The sequence below is a fragment of the Perna viridis genome, chromosome 10 (assembly GCF_037379345.1).
Source record: "Perna viridis isolate PV_CMFRI_1.1 ecotype Kerala chromosome 10, ASM3737934v1, whole genome shotgun sequence".
Taxonomy (NCBI): domain Eukaryota; kingdom Metazoa; phylum Mollusca; class Bivalvia; order Mytilida; family Mytilidae; genus Perna; species Perna viridis.
The window spans coordinates 9,556,377-9,570,565 of record NC_142454.1 but is presented as its reverse complement, the minus strand read 5'-3'; the positions used below and the strand labels follow the sequence as shown (position 1 = coordinate 9,570,565).

Genomic DNA, 14,189 nt, shown 5'->3' with positions numbered 1-14,189 from the left:
GCGGTATTCAGGTTCTATGCGTATAGTTACTGGTTCGTAATATTTCATTCTATTTTGTGTTCACTCTTTATTTCTGGATTTATGTAGGTCGAAAATTTCAGTGATGTAATTTGGCTACCAATGTCATGATTTGAAAGTGATTGTTGCCATTTTGAACTGTCTTGGTATTTAGTTAGAGATATGGATAAATAGCAACATTTTGAGTATAGAACTAAAAGTCTAGTACAAGCAGTTATTAATAAGGTATATGTAGTTTACATATTTCCCTTTGTAAGAATGAGTTGTATGCTTTTGAGCGATAGAGTAGTTTGCTACGATGTACACATTATTTGACCCTTAATGGTAACATTCATATTTATAATCATAATTGAGTTAATAGATTAGTTATCACATATAACATGCATTCCATACTGTAAAAGAATACAACGTTTTCATTATATTCAATTATGGGTAGAGTTCGTATGTTCCAAACCGGTTGCTATGGTAACCGGAAGTGTTGGTATCAATGTAAACATTAGCGGTGTGTTTGATTTATAAATGTTTTGTGAAATGTTTGATTTGTGATTTCTTTTAATGAATGGACGTATATTAATTTTGTAATAAGTAATAGTTGCACATTAGTTAGAGTATGTGATAGTTATAATTGTAGTTTTACAATTTCAGTGTGTTACCTCTCTCCATAAGCGGGTAAGTGTAAACTATTTTATCATTCGGCAATGAAATACTTACAGATGTTTTGTGAACTAAAGTTAGATTTATTTGTGTTCTATTTATAGATGTGTCTCTTACATTTTTTTCCCATGTGAAAAATTTTTGATTCAGGCCAACATGGTTTGTTTACAGTATTTTTCCTTTTTCATATTCAGATGTGATATGTATCAATATTGTTATTTGTAATTTCAGGGTAAATTATACACTCTAATAAAGTATCTGAACCTAGCCTGGATTTTAGTCTGATGAAGCCAATAAACCCGCGTGACACCATGATCAGTCAAAAATGATATCAGTGAAAAGCAAAATATTAGAGACAAATGACATATAGATGCCACTGGACAAAAAAAGATTAGATCAGTAGAAATTATTTGTAAATCTTATTAGAAGCAGAGACAGACCACAGGTACTTTAAAATTCAAATTATATGTGTCAAATGGTATCCATATCGGTTTGAAATGAAAAGGGTAAATTATGACTGAAAAAATGTTCAAAATGGTATTGATAAAAGCAGCACTTATTTTAAGGATTATTTAACCTTTGTTCGCAACAGTAATGCTGCACAATACCCGTCAATTAAGATCTGCTACTTGATCCACAAGTCAGAATAAAATACCAATAAAATGAAATAAATTATAGGTCAAAACTTAATGATATCACGATGGTGACAAATGCTCTACAATTAATGTGTGGTATTCCAACAGTTGAATTCGATACAGCTTTTGCTTATGGACTCCTCTTTTGTTGTCCAAGTTCAACATCTTATTATCTAATTAGGAATTAATGTCAAATGTCATAATTACCGTACATTTAGTGTCAAAATCTAAAATAAATGTAATTGCCAGATGTGCCATTCTCAGGAATGTCGTAGGTTTATATTTTTACATTAACCATACTAATTACACTATCAAAAAATAAGCATCGGTACTTTTGTGAATGAACTAGATGGGATTGTATTTCGGTGCAAGAATGTTTAATTAGCAAAGAACACCGAAAATAAATTTCATATGCACCAAAAAATACAAATACTCTTGAGAACAAACAAGTGGGATAAAAATAAGGGAACAGACATGATAAATGAGCACATGATATTATGGATGTTAATAGAATCTGTAAAATTAACTTAACATTTAAAACTGGAAACAATGGCATTATATTTGTTCTTACCTATATACGTTGTTCTTGAAGTTGTTGTAACTTGCCATTGTTATAATACCTCCCCATGCCATACCAACAGAATAAAATATCTGCAAGGCAGCATCACCCCATACCTGTAAAGATACAGAATATAAACAAAATCTACCATGATATAGACTACAGTATGGAACGCTTTTTCTTGCTATCCTTACACCATATGACAAAAGTAACCTAACTGGCAGATAACTTAGAGAAGAAAGCTAGGAGCAAATGGAAGTGAAAATGGTGGATTACAAAAAAATCCACCAACAACAAAAACAACATTGACTACAAAGGGGAACTTCCATCAGTAGACGAGAAATATTTGGAGACAGCTCACGGTGAATAATACGGTAATACGGTGAATCAATATTGCGCCTACCTCACCGAGCCAAAGAAAATATGTTCAGAATGACAAGCTAACAGAACCGCGCACGATAACCAATTCTGCCAATATTAATATTTGGAGACAGCTCACCTACAGTAATACGGTGAATTAATATTGCGCCTACCTCACCGAGCCAAAGAAAATATGTTCAGAATGACAAGCTAACAGAACCGCGCACGATAACCAATTCTGCCAATATTAATATTTGGAGACAGCTCACCTACAGTAATACGGTGAATCAATATTGCGCCTACCTCACCGAGCCAAAGAAAGTATGTTCAGAATGACAAGCTAACAGAACCGCGCACGATAACCAATTCTGTCAATATTAATGTTGTCACCTTTTCACAATCTGCTGTACAAAGATTCTCAAAACCAGCTGCGTAGTAAATACATATTTCATAATACTAAGTGACATGTTTTGAAGAAACAAAAAGCTGGACTTGTAGCAATTCTAAATAATCATACAGTTTATACACGAATCAATCTTGCTGTGATTATCATGTTTCTGTTTACGCATGACTATTGCATGATTCACACGCTCTCAATGATTTACCTATATTTGAACAATCACACAAACAACATTACCGAGATGGAGGCTGATAAATCTGTTTTCTCGATCGGAGTGAATGCTAGCTGTAATTTATATATCGTAGATATATGAAACTATTTTTCTTGATCTAATGAAATATTAAACTAATTTTCAATATGATGAATAGTTTAAAACGATGGATTCAAGTCAAGTTTCCACAGAAAAAAAAATAAATGCAAATTAAGTATTGGATCACAGCTATAATCTTAGGTCTACAAAATGGTCTCTGTAAAAATAAGTATTGAGATTTAAATGATGGTTTGGTGCAACTAACTTGATAGTCTGCCAACTTCTCCCATCTCGGTACTATATAGAATTTGATGCCTTCTATTGAACCAGGTAACGTCACTCCTCTTATCAATAACACTAACAAAACCAGGTAGGGAAAGGGAGCAGCAAAATGCATCACCTGTCGAATAAATCAAATCTATCAATGTTGGTTAGTTCGAATATTTATTTTTTGACGCAATGGAGATAAAAAAAACTTTTATCTGTTGTTGTTTTCTTTGTTTGATTTATCAGTTTGTGCCAAGATCAGATGCCTCTTTTCTCGTGTTAGATTTATGACTTTTGGAATTCGCAAATACTATGTCTGTAGACGTCTACAGTTAAAGAATGCAAAAAACTGCCCAGTGAAATTCATGTAATGCATTAGCAATATAGTTGGATCTTGCGTTTAAATATTGAAGAATCGCACTCCAAAAACACACTCAATTAAAAGCCCTAATGAAAAGCACTAACTTAATGAGTAATTGATTTGCTTTGTCTGGGATACAGCCAGAACTAGCATTAGTTACTGAGCGTATTAAACATCTAGATCCCACTAGAGTCGTTTGAAAGATATGTAATGCTTGGTATATGGCCGTTAGTGTCACATGCCTTGTTACTGTGTCAGATAAGATGTCTTTGATCACGAGGATCGAAATGAAGATCTGCCAACTGGTAGTACAAGTATCTACGTTATACAGTAATGAAACAAAATCGATCAGTCGGAAGTGACGTATTTCGGAAATGCATATGCAGTTAGGAAGTGATTTTTTTAACTTTTAACGCAATGCCACAACATCGCATATTCCCGTTGGTCGAGACATCTGTGATATAATGTAACAACATAACCGTATATTATATGCCTAGTCAAATGTTATTTGAGTACAAATAGCTTCATTTCTTATAATGTAAGCTATGTTAAAAATTATATTATAGCACAAAGCATGGCCATGTCCAATATCATTGTTTTATATATGGCTATTAATTTTTAGAGGGAACAAAAATTCATGAATAAATTTCATCATTTTCATTCTAAGTTTTTATACACTTCATATTTACAGTGAATACGTAAATACTATGTCAGTGTAATACATTACAAACAATATACAGTTTTATCAAGTGTTATGGCATCTTGATACCATACAGGTATTTACAGGATTGTGATCGAGTAAGCAGTATTGAAACTGTCATTTGTTTGGCAAGGATCTTACTTGTGGTATAAACCACCTAACACGAAGTACATCAAATGCCAAAGTAAACATTTAAGAAAGAGGAAAATCTGGCAAGGTATATCGCATACGATAATCTTAGCTTGTTATTTAAACAAAAAAAAAAACGGATTTGAAATGTGAAATATGGCTAGTATTCAATGCATATATCATATGCAGTTTTTAGGGGTGGGGCCTATTTTACACCTTATAACTCGAAAACGGTAAGAGACATCAGAAATCTGATTAAAAACGCATTCAGGAACTTTCACAAGGAATCTAATAAAAACAAATTCCAAAATCGGACGAAAAATAAACTAGACATGGCCAATAACGGGAATAATATCCAGGAGCCGGTTAAACCCTGTGCATTGGGGGACGAAAGTGGACACAAAATTCATATTGGACTTTGTTTTTATAGGGGGATAGACTAAGCACTTTTAATCCACAATTTCGCTACCATTTTAAAACGCCTAACAGTGCTAGTTTTTTGTTGTTGACAACACAATAACCGAATATGACAGTAGATTTACTGTAAACATAAATTCATGACAATATGCATTCCGCAGTGAGGCAATCTTACACACCGTTGAGTATCATTACAATCCTGCAATTCGTTGGGGAGGAAGTGGGGAGAGTAATCAAGGGAACCAAGATTCTAGCCGAAATAAAAAAATGTAATCCAGGGACAAATACCAGACATGGAAAACAGACAAACACAACAAAGAACATAAAGTAACTAAACTAATACATACAAAGTAACAAAAGTAAATGACGATGCATCAGACCACGATTTGCTAAAAAAAGGTCATTTCTACAGTTTTTGCCCAAACATAAATTCCTGACAGTAAGCACTCCATGTCGTTATATCATATCCCACAATGTTTCATAACAATACTGAAAAATGCTAAGAAAATAGTTAGGGACAGACAGACAGACATGGTGAAACCTATATAACCCAAAACTTCGTTTGCAAGGGGTAGGGGGTAGTATAAAATGTCATTTTGTTTTGGGTGTTGTTCCTTTAACCAAGTATAACTCGAGAACGGCAAGAGATATCTGAAATCTGATTGAAAAACGCAAGCAGGGATTTTAACGAGGAATCCCTTGATATGATTGCTTACTCTTTCGTAACCGTTATGACCCGAATGTCTTCAATCATCCGGAACAAGATTAAACAACTTGGCAATAGCTATATATAGATAATGGTGTCCTGATAAAATACATGACCTTTATATAATCAATTGTAACCAACACCTTTGTTTGAATCGGAAACTGTGTAATATTACATAAATTCAATGCTAACCGATCACTTTATCTTTTAGTGTAAACTTCCCGTTCTAATACAACCAAAAACGCACATAGACAAGTGTGTGATTTGTTTTAAAAAAGGTACATTATAGCGATCTTTAGGCCGCTTATGATATTGACAAGGGAACCAGTTTAGGAACCAGATTTAGTAGCTGGCAATGAATATTCATAAATATCGGGACGTGCTTATGTATATGACCTACATAGTCTAGTAACGAGCCTCAGTGCCTGAATCGGAAACTGTGTAATGTTCAAAGCTAACCGATCATTTCATGTTAACTTCCCATCCTTGTACAAGCAAGAACACTCGTAGAACACACGTGAATGATACTTAAGAGGTATATTTTTATCTCGTATGAAGCTAGAACTATGACGCTATGGCGGTAAACACGGCGAGGATCTACTGCATTAAAAGGCGCATAACTACATATTTATGCAAATTATATGCGAATATTAAGTACTGAAATTATGAGTGCAAGAAGCCTCTAACAATAAAAAGTCGATTTTTTTAGGCGTGGCCTACTTTTCTACCCCTTTAACTCCAAAACGGTTTAAGATTAGCCTACCCTGTAGAAAAATTCAAAAGGAACAGATTGACATTCTATCAATTCTAATGATAACACCTACTTTCCCAAATTAGCTCCGTAATTTCAAAAGTGACAGGGCAAAAAGGGTTAAAAATCAATATCATGGAATTAAATGACAAAATGATGATTCGGTTTCATATTTCGGCAAGTTCTCAGAAATCATTGTCACATCGACTACTCTACTCATATGGCATATAATGTTTTGCTTTTCATGTGCTACATGTGGCTTTTGTGACAATATACTGGAAATATAAGATTCATACTAAGAGATGCCTTTGTTTTAACTCATTGGTGGTTGTCGTTGAACCATTCACCGTTAAAATTAAGAAATTATTTCAGTATAGCTGCAAACTAAACACATTATTCCATCAGAAGAATGCCAAGATTTCTGCTACGGATATTTTCAGCATAAATACTAAGCCGCTTAACTAAAATTTCTTACAGCATATAATTGTGAAACTGCAACCCAAATTTCAAATCATTCATATTGAAAGGAACAAGATATTGGCGACGATAAGTTTCACTACCGCGATACATTCGCCGAATCACTTTACAAGAGGAAGTTTCAAGCAGACAACAACCAAGATTACTTACAATGTATGCCCCATCGTTTTTTAAGCTACATTATACGATTTGTTCGGTAAGTAGTAGTCGAGAAAGTTCAGACGAAATTCGGACCGACGTACAAACGGGCACAAAAAAGGAAGAAGGGATGGAAGACGAATTGGGTGATTCCAATATACAACCTCTCATTGAGTGGGGAATTTGAATTTTTGTTATACGTACCTTTCCAAGGACTTTGACTCCTTTGAAGAGACACAAGAATACACATATCCATGCCAATGACAAACAAATAAAGACCTGCCATCTTAGGTTTCCACTATCTTCAATCCCATCTGTCAGCTCTAAAACGTGATTTCTGAAATAAGGAACTGCATTCGGAAATCGTGAACAAAACTATCATGATAATTTTCTTTGTTTGCATCAGTTCTAATTTCGATTTCATTATGGTAACTTTTTATGATGAACTTGATGCATAATACTCAAAAGAAAGTAAGTACAATGTACTATCTTAAAAAAAAGACAGCCGACACAGTAAAATTTTGTTCATTTTTAAGTTTCTACATTTCTTTCAAGAAAATAACTCATGGTACGCCATTTAAAAATTTCGATTGTTTTTTTCGAATGCAATTTCAAAATTTCGATACAGTTAGCAGTATTTGGCCAATCGGGAAACATAACTGCGATCAAGTGATTTGCGTTTCCATAGAAGAGCGTACTTAAGGTCAAAGGGTAAAAAGCGAAACTATGCTTCGGAAAAGTAATTGTTATGCATGAGAGGTGATTATACATGAGTACTTACTCCCAGAACTCTTCACTTGCTGTTATTTTAGTTAAATTTTTTGCAAAAGACATATTTGTTCCTCCAGTAGCATTAGTGCCATTCAATAAAAAAGTATTCCCGATTCCGTCAACGCAATTTTCAGTATTCCACGAGTTTCCACAATGACTCCATGGTAAAGTTGTTCTAAAGGACATAAATAGGTAGTAGATTGTCCAAGCAACTATAACATTATAGTATATACAAACTATTGCTGAAACAACCACCATACCCATTCCAACACCTACAAAATTAAAAAAAAACGCACATTTTCATGTATTTCAATAAATCTAAAGATTAAAAACGAAATACCTTTCGTGACTTTACTCTCGATATTCTAACTGTTCAAACAAGATATTACATATATATATGTGTGTAATATTTAATTTAACATTTTGGTGGCAGTGGTGGGATACTTGCTACAGTGAAATGTTACTTGATAGGCGAAATACATGTCTTTCAAAAAAATATAGAAAGCTATAACATACCTTTAAAAAGTGGACAAATCCTCCAAATAGTTACAGGACTTAGACTAGAAAACTGTCCAAATGAAACCTCCAAAAAGAACAAGGGAAATCCACAAAGAAGTAGAAAAATGACATAGGGAATGAAAAACGCTCCTGTAAAAAGATTTAATAAATATTAATATGTTTTGTTTTATTTCAAGGGATGACGTATTATTTAAAAAAATATCAAATAAAACGCAGACTTTTATTGCTAAGAAAAAGGTGTCCAGTTAGTAAATCATATCTTTTGCTGTAATTTTGGGCATGACATTAAATGAGAAATTATGTCATAATATAACAAAGACCTTCCTTTATACATTAAAATACGCACCTCCCCCACTTTTATAGCAAAGATAAGGGAAACGCCAAATGTTTCCAAGTCCAACAGCGTAACCAATACAGGTAAGGATGAAATCGAGTTTTCCCTGCCATCCACCACGTGCCTTAATTGATTTGCCATTTAGTTTTTCATTCATTATTGAGTCGCTATCTTTAGAACTGCTGTTACTAGGCATTTTCCAATGTAGCTATACTGTAAATTAAATAGATTGAATAATAAAATGTGTATATATAGTTTAGCTTATAACTATTTTTTTCTTCGCCTCTGACATCATCTTGCAGTGTCAGTAAATACATCTGTAATAAATTTGAAAATAAATTCAAATGTATTATTTCTTAATAACATAGTGATAAAAAAAATAACTTGATAATATATCAGCAATTACATAAATTATGTAACCGCAATATAAAAAATAGACATTAAAATTAAAAAAAAATGTGAGGCATATATTAAAAAAGCAAGTGACAGAGAAAAAAATCCTCACAAAAATTGCTAATTTATAGAATCTGCGAAAATACTTCACTATCTGAGATAAAAAACGGTTTTCTTCCAAAAACAAAATCCTGCGATGTATGTTGTAATGCCACTGTCAATAGAAATAATAAAACTGTCTGTGCGTCGGTTATTTAAGAAGATAACGGTAGAACCGACAGTATCGAGAGGAATCAGGTTCTAACTGGAGTATATCATCAACATGATAAATCACACTCAGGTCAATGTTTGTTTTAACACTCAAGGTGACGGCTCTTAAGCATGCAGGACTACCATAACACTTCTTTCTTATACAGAGTTTGCATTGAAGAACAAATAATCTTATTTCAAAAATCCGTATAGTAACTCACGTTTTCAACATTAACTAAAGACAAAAGTAAAGCAATGTCGAATTGAATGTCTTATAATGTAACTCCACAAACAATAATTATAACACAAACAAGTAACAAAGATACACATCGTCAACGTTTACAGTACAAAGATTCCCCTAATTCCATTCATTCAGAATTTTGATTACGAAGATTGCCTACGTCTATGGGATGAGTGCCATTTTTTTGTATAGCGTGTCTTGACTGTCGCATTGTTTGTCTTTGATATATATAAAAGAAATAGTCCTACAAATATTGTCTATTTTAAGGAGAATGTCGTAAAGGAAACAATTTAAATAATTTGAGGTCAAATGCACGTTTAGAATTATAGGCCTGATATGACGAACTACATAATTAAATTAGAAGTCATGGACATTTTAAGTACAAATTATGATATTTCGGATTTTTCTGCGGCGTTTATTTGTTATTTATTATGTTATCGAAATTACGAACTTCCACAGGTCTTTGCAAACGAGAACATTATGACGTCGATTCCAACAGTTCTAAACAAAATTTGTGTTAAAGTTTTTAAAGTTAGAAAAAAAAACAAAAACAAAAAACAAAAAAACACTCGAACTAACGAAAACATCTCTATTTACCATTTATATCTTACTTTAACAACACCATTATATAACAATAATGTCACTATACTGTGGTGGAGATTTGTTGGCAAGTATATGACACTATGAAAAAAAGGAAATTGTTTACAATACACCATGAAATGACAATAACTTGGTAAACATGTGGTACTGCGGATCCAATCGTGGACGACTGTTTGGAGCGAACAAAGACAAATGAATACCAACTTTTATTACAAAAGTGATACTAGCAGAACAATGAATGCATCTGATCCAGTTTAGTTTTATGGAAGTGATTGCATATTCTGCAGTTTTTGGTTTTGTTTTCTTTTTGCAATAAGTAAAAATGAAGGGAAACCATGCTATCCATGAACCATTTTATTACACGAAAGTCAGGATTAAAATAAAGCAAAGAAACTGAAGACAGAAGCCAGAGATAACAAAATAAACACATTGAAACTATAGATATACTTGTACGTAAATCATACTATAAAACAACTAGGTACACTGGAAAGGTAAGTGCCTTTAGATATTCGTTCTCTTGACACACCTATCAAATTGTTCATGTCAGCGCTAGTAGTAGTGCAGATGGGTATACAAGATTAATCATAAAAATTGTATTGTAATCATGCCCTTTATGGGCCCTTAATTGGTGAATAAACTTCTTCTATAAACGAGTGATAACGTATTTATGCAGTTGATAATGAAATGTGCATATTGTCCCTTAATAATGTATGTTAGCAATAAAAATCTCACGCAGTAAAGAAGCGTTTTCATGTAGAAATTGTTGACACCCGCCTCACATAAACAAAAGTGAAACAAATCTGGATTCTAAACATGTTTACATTGAATTCGGAACAGTCAACGACATTCAATATCCTTGGTTGAGGGCCAGTGAATGTTATCTCCGTACAGTATTCCGTTCTCAGTACTAAATGTGCTACACAAAGTTAAACTGTTCAGCGAGAGTTCTGTCCCCTGCTTTTTTAAACCATATGAGCCTCTTATTACAATGGCTCGTCGTTTCATAATAGTAGGAATAGGATCTTGGTAATAAAAATGATATACCACACTAAAGGGCAAAAAATGTTGAACGTTTTCTTCCACAGGTAACATTTTCCATTGATACCTGAGAAAATTCATTCACAAGTGTAATTGGTTCAGAAGTTCAAAATCTGTTTGGAAATAAATGGGACTATTTTCAGATAAAGACAATCTTTTGAGATAAAATGACCTTCAGAAGTTTGAACTGATGCTATCGGAACATTTTATTAAAAGAAAGATACACGTGACCATTCCTATAATGATAGTGTAACATGGGCTGTGGCAATCAAGAATCGGTGCATTCAAATACCATTTGGGTGCTAGTTGGGTACAATCAATTTTAGGGATGACAAGAGTAAGGACGAAGTATAATTAAAAACAATAGCCGGGGAAAATCGTTTTATGCCCTATATCTGTGTGTACTTTCTAACCATTTTTAAATGATAGGTATTGTAGACAGCAATCGAAGTAAACAGTGATGTTGATATATATAGACCCGGTGTTGCGAATGATCTACATATGTCTATAATTAGGTAACCGAGATTACGAAATAAGTGCAGCTTATAAATAATACTAGCTTACTGTGGAAAATAAAGGGGGCGTATAGATTAATTGGCCAAGAAAATAATCTAAAGATCACTACAAAAGGACTGGTCAAAACACACAGTGTATATCAAACTCCATTACAAATACAATAATGGACACCATCTGAATGGAAAGAATAAGAGAAAGGTGGAGTAGAACTTTTGAAGAAAGCTGAAAAAAATGAATAAAATCTGGAAGGACGTAGGACAGAAAACGTTGACGGACAGACCAACTGACAAGCCGCCGTAAATAAACAAGTGCAATAATATTCGACAACTAAGTGTATTCACCAACGTGGGTATGTACATATTCCGTGCAAGATTCTGAGCTCGATTCTGAGCGATTGCGACATAAGCTGTCCTGATTTTGAGTAGCATTTTAGATCAGTCGGTAGCTCATCAGTTGATGTTCGAGTGTTCCTTCTTTTTTTTTTCTATTTTTGGAAAGGATTAAGTCCACGGTATAACTGAGTAATATGGATGTATCATGCACAATAGTTGTAAAATGGTTTTAATTTCACACATAAGTCCTTTCATAATATCGAAATTCTGAAAAGTGCAACCCTAATAAATGCTGGCACAAAATACCTTTGTTTTTCCCATTGCGGCAGGTGATGTTTTGAAGGGAGATAACTTACAATCAAGGTTTTTCACTAAAACCTAGACTTTTGTCCCGATGTATTTTTTTTTATGTCGTCGTGGATAAACGTAGTGACATGGAGATTCGATTGAGTTTATATTCCTTTTTATGGAATGAAATGAATGTTTATACAATTGTAAGTGTACTTAACTTTAGCTTGTATTTATAAATAAAGGAAAGAACCTTCTTGAGTTCTCAAGTTTGTCATTTACAATGTAGTATATAATACGTGAAGAACGGATCATTAGAAATGAAATTGATATTGGGAAAAAAATTCCAATGATTCTGTTCAACAAAAACGGTATCATCATTCGAATCAGTGCCAATACTCGAGATGACGACCCTAAGTAAAGCCCCGGTAGGCCTAATCGTAGTATATTTTCCCTGTATGGAATTCACGATCCATTCAGCCATGAAACTCCACGGATCCCGATTATTCTCCGTTGACCCGAACAAAATTTTCCATCATGTTACTAAACTGGCAGCAGTAACATTTAGCCAAAAATCACGCCATTTCCCAAATTTGTCATTTATTTGATCTATATTCGTCAGTGTGTCAGAACACCTGTGGCCATCACCTTGGTGAATATATTGACATAAAATGAATGTCAAACAAATCAATGCATGACAAAGTGCAACAAATATGCAATTTTGGTCAATAAAATACGTGATAAAACATAACGTAAAAAAAGTCGTAAAAGCATTAAAGATTTATTTAAATGTAATATTTAGTCTAGTAAAAGAGAGTGCAAGCAAAAGTTTACTAAAAGGTCCTGTACCACACAAGTTACATATATATTCACATAAAATTACTTTAACAGTGCTCTTATGTGAATTTCATAGAAAAATAGCTTCCGCAAACAGCGAATAAATCGAAAAATAACAGATTAAGTTTGGTTTTTCAGTTTAAGTGTTTTGTAATTAAAATATACACGGATGACGTATTTATAGCGAGTTGTTTTATGTTAGAAAAATTACGTTATAACTTGAGGGAGGCAAAAACACGTTGCCCAGGTTCAGCAGTTTTAAATATAGAATAGCTATAATAAAGTAGCCAAATTTTCCAGTATACCCATATCACATTTAATCATTCAACAATTCATGCATTTGTTTAAAATTGGTCAGAGATCTGCTAAATCTGCATTTTTAAACTGCGGTTAAACCGACCACAGTATGAACCGAACAATTCATGATATTGTAAATGAATATGAAAGGAGTAGTGTACATGCACAATAGAACAGTGTAGCAGGAGTAAATATTCAAATTAAAAATAAAAAAAATATATGATTAATTCTAAAGTTTGATCCACTATCAGTACTTTAATAATTCAGACAGTCTGTGACAGTGAATGAACCGTCTACAGAATTACAATGGAAGATCGACAGAACAACGCGTGAATGCATGAATTCCAAATTACACAAAACAAAACAGATAAAATACGATAAAAATATCTATTTTAAATCGGAGAAAAACAGGAAGACACTACTACAGATATCTAGACATGAGTAACATGTACTCTATCAAATCATGTAACACACGTGTTCTTGCGTAAAGAAACAGTTTTAGAGATCGATAAAGTTGGGTAGAAAATTAAGGTTATATTAAGAAGGTTATTTGTCTTGGTGCATCTATAATTTGTCAATATCCGTTTACTACATTAATACGAATGATTTATAGTATGCATCTTAATACCAATTTTATCAAAAAATAATAAAATTAAAATTCTAAAAAATATTTTTTTTAGTAATATGCATTAAATATAATACTGCAATTGTTATGAAAAATCTGAGTCACAAAAAATGAAAATGAATTACAAAATGCATACCTTAATTTTCAAACAATGCAGTCTGGATAACACTCATTCAATAAACAGACAGTAATGCAGTTATATTTCAGCCACAAAGAAATTTTCCATTACGTGATTGAAGTTCAAGGAGACCTCTGAATGAATATGCATTAAAACTCCGATTATCTCAATAAAAACCATAGAAACGCAAAACTACAATGAAATACAAC

At 33.1% G+C, this 14,189-nt stretch overlaps 1 protein-coding gene and 1 long non-coding RNA gene across 5 annotated transcripts in view; one reads left to right on the top strand and one right to left on the bottom strand.

Moving 5' to 3' along the window:
- LOC148604446 (sodium- and chloride-dependent glycine transporter 1-like) overlaps positions 1-14,189 on the bottom strand; it is a 28,125-nt gene extending 13,936 nt beyond the window's left edge. Inside the window, exons 1-7 of one of the 4 annotated variants that reach the window (XM_088551151.1) lie at positions 13,999-14,189; positions 8,459-8,659; positions 8,110-8,241; positions 7,604-7,865; positions 7,027-7,159; positions 3,142-3,276; positions 1,879-1,982 (exon numbers count right to left, since the gene is read on the bottom strand). In XM_088551151.1, the coding sequence (XP_088407277.1) occupies positions 1,879-1,982; positions 3,142-3,276; positions 7,027-7,159; positions 7,604-7,865; positions 8,110-8,241; positions 8,459-8,642 (950 nt within the window). In that variant the 5' untranslated portion in view covers positions 8,643-8,659; positions 13,999-14,189. Of the gene's footprint in view, positions 1-1,878; positions 1,983-3,141; positions 3,277-7,026; positions 7,160-7,603; positions 7,866-8,109; positions 8,242-8,458; positions 8,660-8,985; positions 9,239-9,309; positions 9,429-13,998 lie in introns of those variants that run through there. The other 3 variants (XM_088551154.1, XM_088551153.1, XM_088551152.1) reach the window with 3 other exon arrangements.
- On the top strand, positions 105-1,843 carry LOC148604447 (uncharacterized). The gene is made up of 3 exons (XR_015916240.1): positions 105-243; positions 664-687; positions 904-1,843. It is a non-coding gene; the product is annotated as an uncharacterized LOC148604447 (long non-coding RNA).